The sequence below is a fragment of the Apus apus genome, chromosome 1 (genome assembly GCF_020740795.1).
Source record: "Apus apus isolate bApuApu2 chromosome 1, bApuApu2.pri.cur, whole genome shotgun sequence".
NCBI classification, from domain to species: Eukaryota; Metazoa; Chordata; class Aves; order Apodiformes; family Apodidae; genus Apus; species Apus apus.
Genome location: NC_067282.1, coordinates 43,628,602 through 43,645,403, shown reverse-complemented (window position 1 = coordinate 43,645,403; position 16,802 = coordinate 43,628,602). Strand labels below are relative to the sequence as shown.

Below are 16,802 nucleotides of genomic sequence, written 5' to 3'. Positions count from 1 at the left end.
AATTATTCTTCGTTAATTCCTAATTACCAGAAATAGTTTTCTTTTCTCTTTTTAGCCAATATTTAATAGAAGCCGCATGTTTTCTGTTTTATCATTTGATTACTAAAGTTTACCCAGTTGAAAATCGGGTCATTTGATTTACTTACCTTTGCTTTATTAAAGTTATCTACTGTTTATCCATTAACTTTTTCTGTTGCTTGCATTTCACTTTCTACAGGTTGATGGGCTGAACTCTCTCCATTCTGTCAAATCCACTCCAAACCGATTCACTAAAACAAGTCAGGGAAGAAGCTGGAATACTGGGAATGGATCCCCTGATGCAATATGCTTCTCTGTTGACAAACCTGCTGTAGTTGTAGTAGGTTTTTCTGTGTATGGTGGAGGGGGAATTCATGAGTATGAGCTCGAAGTACTAGTTGATGATGTAAGTACTGCATTTGAAAAACAATTTGAACAAAATTAACCTCAGACATTTTCATAATGTTTTACAAAGTAATATTCTTATACAGTCTAGGCTACAGTAAAACAGTGGTAGTAGGGGTTTCTTTGTTTGCTTGTGGTGGTGATTTTATGTGCAAGCTACATACTATGTCCACTAGGGTCCTTCTTTGGTTATGATCTTGGAGTCTTCCTTGATTACAAATAATCTTTGAGTACAGTGTTATTTTCACTTACTGGACCTAAGTGTAAATTAGTACCATTTATCTCTGCAAACTGCAAAGGAAAGGAAGAAATAAAGGAGACCAAGTTAAAGCATTTTTCAACAAAAATTGAAGAAAGGTAGCCTACCAGCATGGTCAGGCTATAGCTGCAGATGTTTCACGTGATGTTGAAGTACTCTCTTAGAAGCATCATAAAACTGTATTGTGTCTTCTTGCATTGAAGAAAGACCTCTGTTATTTTAGACTGTTGTTCACTTGAACCAACTGTTGTAATCTCTTCGAAAGAGCAAGCATAGGTTGCTGTGGAAAATTAGCCTCTCTGCTCAGTAATTTCCTTTTTAGCAGAAAGGTTTTGCTGTGGACTCTGAGCAGGTTTTCCAGCTTTGTCTTACTTATAATGCTGTGTGCAAGAAAATATAACTTGCAGAATTGCATGCAGGTGTCATGCATTTACACTATAAGTGTATTAAAATGACTTTGTTTCTTTGAATCAGAGTGATCATACTGGAGATTCAACTCATTCTCATAGGTGGACATCTTTAGAGTTGGTTAAAGGAACTTATACCACAGATGATTCTCCCAGTGATATAGCTGAAATCAGACTTGACAAAGTTGTGCCACTAAAGGTAAGCGTAAGAAATGCACATCTGTAAGTTTCATGACTTCTTTAGATAAGAAAAATCATCATGTTCAGTGTAAATTGTTTTTTTGTGTTCCCATTTATGAATTTTGACATGTTTGCTTTATAAATGTTCAATTTCACCTTATAACTGAAAACTTGAAATCCCAGCAGCAAAAAAGAAATGAAATCTTAATTTTTATAATAGGATAATATACATTATAATCGCTTAGTAATTTAGAATATTCTTGATTGTGCAACTTTGTGTGTGTGCAATTTGGTAGCTGATTTTCTTGGATACCTTGGGTACTTTCAAGTAATTAGAAGTAATATTTTGCTTAAGTTATGGTCTGTAGTTTGGAAACACAGAACAGCTTTGGCTTTTGTTAAACACTGACACTTTTTAATTTAATTTTATTTGTAGAGTGCTTTGAAGGAAAATAATAGCTTTCATAATACTGTGAAGCTTAATTTACATACTTGTTTTATCCTGCTTACTATTTTTGGCTCTCCTTTTTAAGGAAAATGTTAAATATGCAGTTCGTTTGAGGAATTATGGAAGCAGGACTGCCAATGGAGATGGGGGAATGACCACAGTTCAGTGTCCAGATGGTGTAACTTTCACATTTAGTACATGTAGCCTGAGCAGTAATGGCACAAACCAAACAAGAGGACAAATTCCACAGATCCTTTATTACAGGTTTGTGTGTTGTCGTGATCCATTTCTAAGAAAAGTGAATAAAACCATTGTGATGCTATTTTTGGGAAGTAACAGAAATAAGTATGTGTTTGAGGAAAGAGCTCCTTTAACAGCAACATGGTGTTCTTCCAGTGTCGTTTCAGACTTATGTTATTTCTTAAAGACAGTTTTCAGAACACCAGTTGTCCTGATTCTTCTTCCAAGCTTGTTTTAGATTTCTTTTTCTTTTTTTTGGCTTGGCAAACAATTTTATGACAATGGGCATGTCTGACAAGATCCACTTTCTACTGCCTGAAATATGTAATATGGGAGACTAGTAAGATGCACTACTTCAGTCTCCACTGGAGTGCTTATCTCTCTGATTTCGTTCTATTCCTTCCTCTTTTGCAAGAAGGAATTGGATCATGTAGTGAAGCAAGGTCTGTGTATGTAGGAACTGTTTTCTGTCTTACTGAAGAGTTTAAAGGTATTAAAAGAGAAATAGCAACTGTCTGAAGAAAATCAACAGAAACATCTAACTGTCCTGCAGGGAACCTTTATTTTAGCCTTTCAGGATGATGGTAGGAGTGCATGTAAAGTAATGCTTTTGCAGAAAGCATCCATTCTTTGAGGATCTTCAAAACGTGACAGCACCCCAGTATATAAATTATTGCCATTACATTACATAACAGCAAAAAAAAAAAAAGTCATGCCTTTTACTCAAATCTCAATTTTTGTGTTAAAAGGCTGATCAACACTAGATCCAAGGAGTAAAATGAGCAAGCAATGGCAATATACTTTGTTATTTAATTATGTAAGAAGTATACCTACCTAATAAAAGGTGAAGAGGATAAAGTAATTAATGCTAGAAACATATGACTTATTTTTGACTAATAATCACAAGAACATGTTGCTCTTGAGAAAGTTTTAAAGGAGCCAAGATAGAAAGAAATCACAGAATGGTTTGGTTTGGAAGAGACGTTAAAGATCATCGAGTTCCAACTCCCCTGCATGGGTAGGGACAGCTCCCTCTAGACCAGCTTGCTCAGGGCCCCATCCAACCTGGCCTTGAACACTTCCAGCAATGAGGCATCTGCTAAGTGATTGTGGTTGTCAATCCAAAATCTGAATCACTATCATATTGAGAGCTTTAATTAGTTTATAATTATAATTCAGTTGCTCTGGAAAAGCAAATAAACCCAGATATTTTTATAGACATTATTGAAATAGCTTTGTGCTTAATGTTGTTTAGGGGAAACTAACTTGACAGTGAATTTCAAAAAACAAACAAACCACTGTTTCATAAGGGTAAGCCTAAGATTGTGTTTCAAAACCAAAATTAATATTTAGAACAGGGAGGGAGAATCTTTTCCCATTACGATACTGCAGAAATATCCATTGCAAGAGTTTTTCTCATTTCTGTGATGCATTTAAGTATTATCCTATTTTTATCAAGATAGGTGGTTGGGCCTGGCAGAGCACAGCAATTAATACATTTCTGTGGCTTGAAACACAGCTAATCCAAAGGAACATTTCAGAAACATGATTGTAATTTTTTCTGCCAGAAAAAAAAAAAGTATTGCAAAGAGACAGCACTGAGGCATTACCTCCAAAATGTCCTCTGTGGTTTCCTTTGGTTGTTTCTCTTATCACTTTATCATAAATGCTTTTTACTTATTCTGTGTCAAAAATCTGACTTTTTGTTTGTTTTACCTAATATAATGTTGTATTTTTTAACTTTAATTTCATCCACCATCCAGGAGTGAGTACGATGGAGATCTGCAGTCACAGCTTTTGAACAAAGCTAATGAAGAAGATAAAAATTGTAGCAGGGCTCTTTCTGTCGTGAGCGCTGTTGTACGAGCAGCCAAAGACCTGTTGCACAGGGCTCTTGCTGTAGATGGTAAGGCCCTTAAAAATTGACTTTCAAAATTTATTTCTTGAAACTTCTTTTTTTGGATAGCAAGAGGTAATAGTAGAATATCAGTGATAGGAAAATTGTTTCCCTTTTGCTTTTCAAAGAAAACTTTTCTCATCTGTCATTACTTGAGGTATCAAACTGAGTAAATTTCTAAATCATTGAGTGGCACTTGAGGTATCATAGGCAGATACCTTGTATAAGTTTGCTTATCAATTTAGCAAGTGCCATGTTAAAACTGCTAAGATTATTTCCAAAAGTGGGGCTGTGATGGGTCACTTCCAAATCTTATTGCCCATTTTGCACAGTTGTGGTAATCAGAAGACTGGTGAAGGTAATGCATTTAAACATCCATTTTTGATAAATGTAGGCATTAGCCTTATAACTGAGTTATTTTAAGCTACCATCTTCAACCATTCCAGAATATCACATAGTGCTATAGAAATTGATTTGCAGGGCTTGGAGAAGCATGTTGTGCTAACTTTTTTATACCACAGAAAGTATGCTATTCCCAAAATGGCAAAGAATACTATAAAATGATGCTCTAAGGCTACTGTATATAATGGCACATTTATCTCAATTGCACTTTGCAGTTTTAGAATTTGACGATGCCTAGATAAGGAAAATAATGTGATGTAAAAACTAGTTCAGAAACTAGAAGTTCAGCTCATAAGAAGCAAACTCGTAAGAAGAAAAATGAGATGTGTTTTGAACTATGGTGCATTTATTAATAATGCCTGTGTTGTAATTATCTTTGTCTAGCTGAAGACATTCCAGAACTACTCAGCTCTTCCAGTCTGTTTTCAATGCTGCTTCCCCTCATAATAGCCTACATAGGACCAGTGGCAGCAGCCATTCCAAAGGTATGCTCCTCAGTCACTGAAGAAATTTAAAAATGTTATACAAGAAAAAGGTTTACAGTGAAAATCTGAACATCTTGGTTTCTTCTGATTTAATGAATTAGTAGTTTATATTTGACCACATGACTCATTATTCATTTTCCAAGTGTCAATTTTTAAATTTCATGTATTAAAAGTGATGCTTTTTTCTTTTTTTAAACTAAAATTGAAGATACTATGAAAAGAAATACCTTTAAGGAGGCAGAAGGAAGGATGACAGGCTTTTAACAGTAGGAAAATGCAAAAAGTTAGAATCAGTATGACTCACTGGTGTGAGCACATTAATAGAATGTTTTTTATACTATGTAAATCCCACTTTTACAACAAATATCCAAAGCAGTGGTAGCTGCATATTAAGGTTATTTCTATCAAATTTAGAGATTTCTACTATAAATAAAAATATCTTGCTCTTCAGTGGCAGAGCATGCTTCCATGTGTCTGATCAGGAATAGTCTTGAAGGCTTATTATTTAGAGTTACTAATGTCATTAATCCTTAGCTGGCAGACATTATTGCCTTTTATTGCTTTTTCAGGAACTGCAAGCTCTCTTTGACTTCTCTTTAAAGGAGGGGAGAGAGGACTGGCCACTTAAAATCTCTCACTTGAATTTCGTTTAAGTAGTTTCATTATGAAAATGATGAATTGGAATTTGGAACCAAATGTTTTGCTTTAGAAGTGTTCCTCTACTTTGAGAATGTCATAAAGATTACAGAGAGCATTGTGATGCTTAATACTACATGCATTAAAAACTATGTTGAAGATTTGGAAAATAAAATTATATTAATGTTGTTATAAAATGAAGTGTAACTGGACTATGACTTCAGTATAATATTTGCTTTCTCTCAATTCATGTATTGTTTGTAAATATTATGGCTTCTTAGTATTAGAAGGTGTTTCAGTGAAGGTATCTCAGAATTGCATACAAATTTTTGTTTCAGCTTTGTCAAGTCTCAAAGCGTATTTGAGATTAATGTAGTGATGCTTTTTCTGTCAGAATTGTGTAGATGTAGAATAGGAAAATGGCTGGATGAATTGTGGTAGCGATACTCTTGAGAATATCCAGTACACAGCCATTGTAGAGAAGTGTAAGTTTGTGAGTATTGTTTTCACCCAGTGACAAGGTAATGCTTGATTGCGTGTGGTGTTACTACTACAGGTTGCTGTCGAGGTCTTTGGCCTGGTGCAACAGTTACTTCCTTCTGTGGCAGTTCTGAATCAGAAGTATGCCCCTCCAGCTTTTAACCCAAATCAGTCTACAGACAGCACCACCGGAAACCAACCGGAGCAAGGGCTTTCAGCTTGTACTACCTCCAATCACTATGCTGTTGTAGAAAGTGAGCATCCCTATAAACCTGCCTCTGTTACACACTACAAGGTAAGCACCATTCCCAAGTGAGCTTGCAGTTTCGTAAAAGCTTTTGACTCATGGGTTTTGTTTTGTCCACATTTACTGTCTGAAAAACCTTTGCCATGGTGGTAATTCATTTTGTTTAATATAGGAGACAGTTGATTACAGCACATTTTTACTGTACTGCTTTCTGGAGAAACCTCTGTCCAGTAAGTATAGTGGAAAGTCCCTAAATCTATTCCATTCTTAGATTTTCCTACTGTGATGCACCGTTTCTTTGCTGTAATTGTACAGACTGTAGAAGTTGGAAGTCTTTATGATTACGTTATTTAATCATATCTCTGCCTTTTTTACCTAATGGTAAAACAGTGCTTTGTAAAATGCCTAACATCAAGTCTAGTCAAACTGATATGCATTATAGTGTAGGGATCCCTGTGCTGGCTGTTGCTGGTCTGCCAATTAAAATTCATCATTAATTATTTTCACTTGAACCAATTCACTTGGATTTGGCATTGCAGGAGTCTCTGAAGTACTCTTAACTGTGTTAGGTCACTCTGAGTAGTATTCATTTTGCCTTACATGGGTGACTATTGCAGTAAAACTGGATTTTCCTCAACATCAATAGAGTGTGTTTTTTCTAGCTGAGTAAAGGGTTGAGGCATGAATTCCATGCCTGAGAGATAAATCTCGTGTGTCATTTCTTGAGATAGGGATTTCTGTAGTCATATTAATTCCATGACTGTAAATCCAGAGGTCATAGACCTGAAATCTAGTAAGAGCTGGGTGAGGTCATTACTCCACTTGCCTGTCCTGTGAGGCAGCAAGACTTGATATGATCTTCCTGAAAACAAGGATGCCTCTTATTGTTCTAAAATTTTATGGAGCTTTATCTGAAGCCTTGGGCTTAGCTGTTACTCCTTTTGCATTTCTATAGCTATATGCTATTGTACTGCAAGCCATATTCACAGATGTGATTCAACTGCTGTGTACTTTTCTAGGATTGCATGAAACATATATTGAATGTGTTTGTTGGACTTGGCATTTTAAAAGGTATCTGAGAGTTAAATATCTGTAGTGGTAGTCTGTGGTTATTTTTTTGAATGATCCTGTGCAGAGTTTCTAAAAACAATAATAAATGATATTGTAAGTGTAAATACTTAAACTGAACATAAGTTACAATACATTGTAATAATTCAGTAAGGTGAAAAGCATTTCAGGTGTATCTGAATTTCAAATAATAAATTACGTTAATGTCAATGTAAAGCATATCGAAACAACTGTACAGAATTACGTAACTGAATTGCTTTCATAGCATAAGGAGTTAAAACCAAATGAAAATTAAGAACCAAATGTAAAAATCCCGCAACAGCCCTTCAAACTTGTACCATAATTTGACTGTTATTTTTGTTTTAGGTGACTTTTCCTGAATGTGTCAGGTGGATAACAATAGAGTTTGACACCCAGTGTGGGACAGCTCAGTCCGAGGACGTTCTTCGTTTACTAATTCCTGTCAGAATTGCACAGAGTCTGGGATTTGGACCAAAGCATGCTTCTGTTCATGAGAACCTTAATTCATGGATAGAACTGAAAAAATTCTCTGGATCTTCAGGATGGCCCACCATGGTATTAGTATTGCCAGGTAATAAATAGATCCTGTAGTAATTTCTAGTAATGTTTGATTTTTTTGCAAAATTAACTTAGAAAACAAATTGTAAAAGTGTTTTCATCCAAGCTGCCAGGTGTTCATTGAGCCATTGGTTGTACATCAGTTCTTTAGGTTTATATTAGGTTTCTTGCTTGAAGTGTTGATCTGCATGTTAATCATGGTTTTACTTTACATATTGTATATAAAGTCTAGGTCTTATATATTCTCATGCAGAAGAAAGACACAAAAAGAGGAGAAATATTGATTTTTTTGTAATTGTTCTATATATCTTTTTACTTCCTATAAGGAAATGAAGCTCTTTTTTCTCTGGAGACTGCGTCAGACTACGTGAAAGATGAGAAGGCTTGTTTTTATGGTTTCAAATGTTATGCAATTGGATATGAATTTAGTCCAGGATCTGATGAGGTAAGGGAAAAGTGAAATGCCTATAGTTGCTGCACTTGCTGTCTCCTAAAAGGCCAGGTTTCTTGGTAAAAACAGTTGTGTTTCCACTTCTTACTAAATAACATTAGCAAAATATTTTAACATTCATTTCATACAAGCTTTTAACATTTTTTGCTACAAACATTATTTGCTTGGAATTCTTAACTCTGAATATTATTGGAATGGCTTTCCGTTTCTTTTGGTTTTTGCAATAAATGTGACAGTCTGCAAATAAATAGCATGGTTTTATCTAGTATGTCAATGGGTTATGAAATTTCTAAAATTCTTACCTAGTCTTCCATCATAAATCCGAAGAATTGGGTCTTTCATATACAATGATTTGTATTTTACTGCCACAAACCTGCATAATTTTTTCAGTTTTCACTCATACCAGAGCTCTGAGACCCCCTGGAAATGCTGTGTTCATTTAGGCTACCTGAGATTTTGCAGTGATCACCTCATCTTCCCTTTAAGGATATGGGTCATTTCCAGCATTGTTTATTTGTTGCTAAGGGAAGATAAAATTTCTTCATGCTGTTGAACTAGTGCCTTATTTTGGCTTATTTTAAGAGATTATTGACATTACTTAATATGCTTTATAATAATTCCAGAAAAATAGTCCTTCCCTTATCTTGGGAGTCTCTGGGCCTGTTTCTTCACATGAACTTCACACTGTCTGCATTTTGATGATGCTGCAGCACTCACAGAAGATTTATCTCATCTTATTCCTAAATTCTGCTCAAGATAAATCATGTCTTCAGGTTTTCAAAACGAGATTCTTTTGAATTTCATAATATGTCATGTTATAAAATGCTCCTTAAGATTTTAAGCTATGTTGATATCATTGGCTTGCAGCAAATCAGATTTATAAATTCTATAGGTAATTTAGCTAGTCTACAATAGTGTAATAATGGTAATTTTTACTTAAGTAGGAAAAAGATGCAGTTTCATATACTTTATTAGTTCTTCAAAAGCATTTACAAACAAAGTTGCTGGCATGTTTTTACTACTCAGTGCTAAAACATGCCAGCCAATATTTTAACTATGTTGTCTAAAGGAAAATTAAAGTAATTGTTTTTAAACATGCCTTTTTATAGCCCAAACAGTCTTAAAGTTCTATAAATAGAATAAACAAGTTTTACAGTATTTAAGTTACCTTGCATCTCAGGGACTAAAGCTTCCATCAATAATTTAAATTAAATTATTTAAATTATTTGGATGCACAAAACTTCGTGATGATCATTTTCTAAAGTGTTACCACTGGTGGAAAAATAAGTGTACGTTCTGGTGACCACTATGTTTTCTCTAGCTTAAAGGAACAAAGTATCAGGAAGTCTTAATTCTAATAGTTAATTTTTGCACATCTGATTCTCCTTCCAAAGGACAAGCTTCTAGTACCTTTACTTAACTGTAGCATATTGAATGGCATTCATTTTTGGGGAAGTCTCAGCAAAATCTGAAAGATGCCATTGAATGTGAGCAAGTGCACCAAGGAGTTGGGTGTAGCTAACTATTAAGCTTTGTTTAAACCCACAATTTTTGCAAAAATTGTAGATTTATGTTTTGATTAATGAAAAGGAAGACTTTTTCCTGGTCATCTACAAAATAAATGCAAAGCCTGTCTTCTGCATAAAGGGTGTTCTCACATCTGGGAACTGTCCAGTCAGTTGATCCACACCATTACTGGCTTGCGATTTCAGAACAGGCTTTTTTGGGTCCTAAAGATGTAGTTTATTAAGTGTTTAGTTTAAAATGCATTTTGGAGATTTTTAAGTCTGGTTGAGAGTCTCAGAGAATACAAGTCAAATTTAGGTTTACTGACTTTGGAGGCTTTGTCCAAAAGAGGACTTTTTTAACCTACTTTATGCATTGTCTAGAAGATACATCAGATGGAAGTTTCCCATCTCCCCCACTTTTTTTGTGTGTGTTGATTTTATTGATTATTTTTTTTCCTTCACAAGAGGTATCTGTCAGAGCTGTGCCGAACCACCTACAGGTTTCTTTATAAATTAAAATTGTTGTTAGTGTCAGTCCTTTTTTATGAGCAGAGTTAAAGAGGTTGTGCCTGCATGTTGCTGGGAGAAGTTGAAGGGAAAATATCAAACACATTTCCTTATAGTTTAAAAAGTAGCTACAACCTTCCTAGCGATACTGCTCTCCCCCCATTCCTTGCACCCAGCCCTCTTTCTCTCCATGTATTTGAAAACTGTGTGCATGGCCTATTCTTTTAGCTTTTGTAAACAAGATTGAAAGATAGTGATGGAGAGAAACATCTTTTCAGAGACAAGTCTGGTGGGAGGGAGTCTTCTCATTCCTTAGAACAGCAGTATCAATGGGAAGAATAATTTTGCAGTGTGAATAGAAGGGAGAAACTGTCAGGGATGTCTCCCAGGATTTTAATGGAGAAAGGGAAATTACAGAATCTTGTTTTCATCCTTGTCTTTCCAACTAGAGAAAAGGTAGAGGGGGAAGAAGTTATGAACAGAACTACTTTTAAACAAGATGTGAATGTGAACTTGCATATTAGGAATCTATGTACAGCTTAGCAAAGGCATTGCTTTGCATTCAGAATATGTTGGTTTTCTATATTAGGAAGTTTCCTTTCCCTTTAACATTACAGACAGAAGACAATTATAATCTTAACATGTTTTTACTAGGCTACCAGAAGCATGGTAAACCATTTATTAATACTCTTATCTAATTAAAATTGTTCTAAAAATTTTGGTACTCTGGCTGTGTCCTGCTGTTCAGCAGGAAGTACCTTGTTGGGCAAGTCAGACTGGAATACAATGTCTCTTAAGATAAAACAGGGTCAGGGAAGCATATTCATTGTCCTGTTTTCTTAGACACTATTCTTGTTTTAATTTTTTTTTTTTTTCAAATTGAAGGGTATTATTCAGCTGGAAAAGGAATTGGCAAATTTAGGAGGATCATGTGCAGCAGCTTTGATGAAGAAAGATCTAGCGCTTCCTATTGGTAAGTCCTACTCAAAGAACATTGTTATTTCATCATTGGTTTGGGTTTTCTGAAGTAATACTACCTTTTAAGTCTTAATGTTGCATTTAGTTAGACATTATGATACAAAGTTTATTCTTGAAACTGAATTAAATAAAAAAATAAAGTGGTGTTGTTTTCTCCTTACACTGTTCCCTTAATATTTGTATGGGGAGGAGGGAAACCTGGTCATCTAAATCTGAACCAACTCACCCCATTCACAGGGAGTCTATCAATGTACGACCTATGTACTACAGTTTCCTCGTGGTACTTCACAAATGGGCAGGTATCTTATTTGAATTTCTCTCTCACTGTTTTTATTCCCTGCACTTCACCACCTACTGAATGAAAAAATACCTGCAGCATTAAATTGCAACATTTTAAATTACTTGTTTAAAATTTAGTGACCATTGCATCTGTAGGCTTTACAGACTAAAATATTTCTGCTGTAGTTTGTTGGGTTTTTTACAATTATAAAAAGTATTACATACATTTATAGTAGATGTAGCAAATAAAAGATTACAGTAACCCAAATGTAATTTAAAATATAAGGAAATTTGTGAGTTTATGAAAATAAATTGATATGAAGGTTGAACTAGAACTTCTAATGATGTTGCTTTATTCTGTGTAATAGCATCTCTCCTAATTAACATAAGTGTATACGAAAAATAGGCTCATAATCTACAATAAGACATCTTTTTCATCATTTTAATTTAGGAGCACAAGCGAGAGCTCAAATATTGTTAATGGGACTGGAAGTATGTATTAATGAGCAGGAGGGCTTTGATCAGTATGCAGTTATAACCACAAAGCCTAATCTGAATTTTTTAACCCAGTATTTTCTTGTCTGTTTGAATGTGCAAATATATTTCTTTATGTTGTAAGCAGGCACCTTGGTTGCACTCATAGATTTGTATTTCTCTCCCAAATGTACGGGCAATTCTACAGCTTAGATAGTGTCCTCTTACCCTCCAAACAGCCACATAAACTCCTTAATTTAGTTGACATTCCTAGCACCCATTTCTCCTGCTGTTCTTCTATGCGAAAAAATAAACTGAGTTCTTCTAACTCAATTTCTTAGATTTTCTACTACTTTGCATTCTGTCTAAAGAAGTTTTTTGTTTTGTCCTTATTTTGAATGTCTAAAACAAGACAGAAAAGTAGCTGCTATAGGTAGATTGGCTATATATGCTTTCAGAAAGAAGGAATTTGAAATAAAACATGCATTTAAGTTACCTATGCAGTCTCAGTCACCTATAAAAGTGGTGGTGTATGATCTGCAAGAGAGGAGAGATAGATGCATTGCCTGGAAAGAGTTTCCTGATTACTGGCCTAATTACAATTCATTCATCTGATGGTTTAGATAACAGCAACTCAAGGACTTAGGCATGTCTGTTAGTGTTGCTGATAGTATTACAGTGCTAACAACGTGTGTGTATTGTTTCTCTACAAGACCGCTTGGACCCTGTAAATAAACAAAAGGGGTTCATTTTAGGCAGCAGTGGTAGTATTTACAAATGGAAACAGCTGTGCAGGCTTTTTAAGATGCTTTTCAATGGTCATTTTGCTTTAAGTGTTTTGCTTGGTGTCTTAGAAAAACACTGTGTCGAAGAAAAGATAAAAATGTGGTTTGCTAGAGGAATGTTTAAATGCTTTATCAGCCTGTTTTTTTCTTTTTCTGCATTCTAGATTATGTATCTTTTGCCTTTTGCAGCAAGTGAAGTGGTGTCTTAACAAATACTGTATTACAGCCATTGCTCATCTGCAGAGCAGAGTCATTTGTGGAATGGAGTGTCCATTAAGAAAAACCAATCTAACCATAAAATGCTATCTTCTAATGTATACACACAGGAAGGTCCTTTTTATCAGACTTTCATACTTCATTGTGTAATTTCTACAATTTTACCGATGTTCTGCGTATTGATACGTAGACTAAAAAAATGTAGCCTAAAAAAAAGGCTCACTCCACAGAATAATTAGCAACTTAATGTACAATGCCTGAACTTTTGGCACTTAGAAGTTAGGCATCTCTATCTAAGTTAGTAGCTCAAACCTTCTTTTAGAGTTATTTTAGACATCTTCAGGATGGTTCATGTCGTCACATGAACATCTAAGAAGTTAATCACCGAAAGGAGGAGCCTGTTTCTCCTCCATTTGTTAGGAAGATACCTTGTAATACCTCAATCTGAGCCCATTATCTCATGCTTTACTGCCCAAAACTGTGTTAAGTCAATCCTGCTCCATCTCCCAGATCATCTTTATAGCTCCAACTAAGTGCTCTTAAAACCTGGCAATTTTAATGAAGACAGTAAGAAACTTCATGAACTTTCTGTCAAGGAAAATAAGATTATTGAACTGACTTCAAATCAGAGTTACTAGTTGTTACTGGCGTTCTTGGAGGACCGTTCTATCTTCAGCTTTATTTGCATGTTTTATCATGGTGTATTGACCTTAAGGAGGTTGCCCTTGTTTTTTAGTAATTGTTGTAGTGGATCTACTCTTCATACAAGTAGCCAAATACTTTTATAAGTATTCCTCCAGGACCATTATGAAAAAAAAGCATTTTGAAAGAATGTCAAGAAGAGGTAGACTTTTTTGCTCCAAAAGAAGATGGACCAGACAGTGATTCCTTCATGTGTTAGGAAAACTTTACTTTTCACAGTAGTCAACTACTATTTGAGTTAACTTGTTCAAAAGGTTGCACATCCTCCTTGCCAGTTCTCCAAGAATTAAATTTAATCTACTTCCCAAGAGAGAGATCTGGTCTGTGACAAAGATCTAATTTAGCAATGTGGAATAGATAACATATTTAACATGATCATTTACTCAATTAGCTTAAACTCTGTAGAAGTACTTCTGAAAGCAGGGTTTTTAAATGTCTTTATTTCTTTGAATTCTAAAAATGCTTTAGGAATTGAATCTTCTCCTTTCTCCTTTTCTCTTCTGACTAGTAGAATTGCCTTACATGTTTTTGAGAGAGTAGAAATATGGTAAACTTACCTGTTTTAGTTTTATGTTACAAGGCTGTGTGTGGCAATTCGGGTCACTTTAGAATCCGACTTCTGAGTTGTATTTGTGAGAAAGAAATATTGTATAATAGAATGTATTTGAGTTTTATTTTTTAGGAGGAATCATAATTTACAAAATTTTGCAGAGTTTATCAGGTTTTCAAATACTGTTACAAGGGTGAGCTCTTAAAAGGGAGCAGCTGGTGCATACTTGTAGATGCTGCTTCTCAGACACCACACTGACATCTCAGAATCTTTTTCTGAAAAGTATCTAGTCACATCCAAAGATTTGCCATGCATACTGTCTTGGAGACAAGATAAGTCAATTTTTTTTGTTTTGTGTAGTGTGTATTGTTTGTTTGTGCACTGAACTACACCGTACTGCATGTTTACCATGTTACTTGAAAATATTTAACTGCTGGTTAAACAATATTACACATCATCTTGCAAACCTAAGTTTTGTCACAGAAAAGGTTTCACTAAACAGAATTTCATCGCACATTCTATCTAATATGTATAGAAATGTCAGTATTATTGTTATGAAAAAAATGTGTTTCTATTTTTACAGCAGGGAATGAATTTGAAGAAGATCTTGAGATACTTGAAGAAGCTGCCTTACAGGTATACTGCTGCTTTCTATCCACTGCAACATACGTAAGCACATAGTTGCATTGAATCTCTTTGCTACAGAAGAAAAATAACTTGTAAGGTTTTTATAACAGAAGGGAATCGAACTTGTAAAACAGTTTGATAAAGTCTTATAAAATTTTAGTGTTTACATTAAATCTTTTTTATAATAAATTTGCTTAGGAAAAAATGGGTAAAATATCGCATGGAAAGTAAGATGAGTGTTCAACTTCAGTTGCACTCTTGAGCAAATTTTAAATGTTACCAAAATTTATGCCTCACATGTCTCTGTAATTGCAGAGATAAAATCTTTTTTTCAGTTGAACAGTCACATTTATCAAGTTCCAAATAATATCATTGCAATTGTTCTGGTGTGATGGTGGTGTTTTGTTTGTTGTGATGGTAGATAATGGTGGTCAGTAAGTCTTTATCTATAGCCCCTAGCTGATGCTGAACAGGGAAAAAGGGAGTCTTCCCATTCATTTTTTTTTTTTTTCCCCTCATTATCTTCAGGACAACTGTTTTGAAATGTAGTTGTCACAGTACTTGCTGGGAAAATGTATCAGATAACACCATTGCATAGGCCTAGATGACAGAATAATAAATTGAAATTCTCCAGGATGAACAAGATGTTCCTTGAAATACTTTTTCTGCAGTCTGTTCATGGACCCACTGTGTTCTAATTCAAAATGTGAGCTAGGAATGAGCATTCAAGTAAAGGATTCATTTTGCTTTTAATCCTATCTGTCCAGTATTTTATTAATCTTTCCACCTTGCTTCCCTTCTTTGTCTTACCCAAAAATATCTTTATTTGTGAGGGGTGTCCTTTTTAATCTTTCTGTAAAGAGAATCTACCTTTCTCTAAGTTATATCTCTATCCTTTTATTTCCTTTTGGAACATGCTCATTGGCCACATTTTCAAAATTACTTTCTTCATTCTTTTCCTGGTCACAATTCACCAGTTTAGGATACTTTTAACATAAAAGTTCATTATATCTTTTTCTTTCCTCCAGAAATTTTCCCTCAGCTCAAGAAGGAGGGTTGGAACTAGATGATCTTTAATGATCTTTAATGTTCCTTCCAATCCAAACCATTGTATTATTCTTTTTACATAAACTGTTTTTTAGACTGTGCTTACTTTTTTTTTTAAACTTTCAGCATTGTAAAGTTTATCTCCTCTTTTCCTTGAATGGTTTTCAATCCCAATATGTCTGTAGTAATTGTGTCATATTATGTGAAAATGTCTACATGTAAGACATTGAAAAGCTGTTTTATGTCTCCTTCCTTTCACCTCCACCTCAACTTCTGCATTAAAAAAAAAAAGGTGTGCAAATCTCACTCTGGAATTCTTGGGAAAGGCTTGGCACTGTCTCACTCACCAACCATTTTGGAAGCTCTCGAAGGAAGTCTTCCACTGCAGGTACAAAGCAATGAGCAGTCATTTCTGGAGGATTTCATCGCTTGTGTACAAGGATCAAGTGGTGGTCGTCTTGCAAGGTAAAAGTTTGTGTGCTGCCTAAATTAGCCCATTACTTCAGAGTTGTAATGTTTTAAGTTTTGCAGCAAAGCAGAAAATGTTCAGCTATCTGCTAAACTGTAAAAGCTGTATTGTTTCTAACACTATTTTTGGTAAAAGCATTTATGTATTCAGACATTCTGCATTTTTTCTTAGCTGGAAGACGTGTTTGTACTGAGAATTTATCTTTTGGGTGGCTATGACAGATTTTAATGTTAGTTGTTTTTCCTTTGCTGTAGATGGCTTCAGCCCGATTCATATGCTGATCCTCAAAAAACATCATTGCTTTTGAATAAGGATGACATTCGATGTGGGTGGCCAACTGTTATTACAGTACAAACAAAAGACCAGTATGGGGATGTTGTTCATGTTCCTAATATGAAGGTAATTACTGTAATCTTGGCTATTCTTACACTTTATCATGCTGTGTTTTAGTATTTGTT

At 34.8% G+C, this 16,802-nt stretch overlaps 1 protein-coding gene across 14 annotated transcripts in view; it reads left to right on the top strand.

The window, feature by feature from the left end:
• Window positions 1-16,802, top strand: part of MYCBP2 (MYC binding protein 2) — a 190,187-nt gene that overhangs the window by 99,194 nt on the left and 74,191 nt on the right. For all 14 annotated transcript variants that reach the window (XM_051608381.1, XM_051608380.1, XM_051608394.1 and 11 more), the window contains 12 exons: window positions 218-424; window positions 1,157-1,288; window positions 1,803-1,981; window positions 3,721-3,863; window positions 4,641-4,741; window positions 5,934-6,152; window positions 7,539-7,764; window positions 8,078-8,196; window positions 11,103-11,190; window positions 14,785-14,837; window positions 16,168-16,340; window positions 16,599-16,743. In XM_051608381.1, the coding sequence (XP_051464341.1) occupies window positions 218-424; window positions 1,157-1,288; window positions 1,803-1,981; window positions 3,721-3,863; window positions 4,641-4,741; window positions 5,934-6,152; window positions 7,539-7,764; window positions 8,078-8,196; window positions 11,103-11,190; window positions 14,785-14,837; window positions 16,168-16,340; window positions 16,599-16,743 (1,785 nt within the window). The remainder of the gene's footprint in view (window positions 1-217; window positions 425-1,156; window positions 1,289-1,802; window positions 1,982-3,720; window positions 3,864-4,640; window positions 4,742-5,933; window positions 6,153-7,538; window positions 7,765-8,077; window positions 8,197-11,102; window positions 11,191-14,784; window positions 14,838-16,167; window positions 16,341-16,598; window positions 16,744-16,802) is intronic.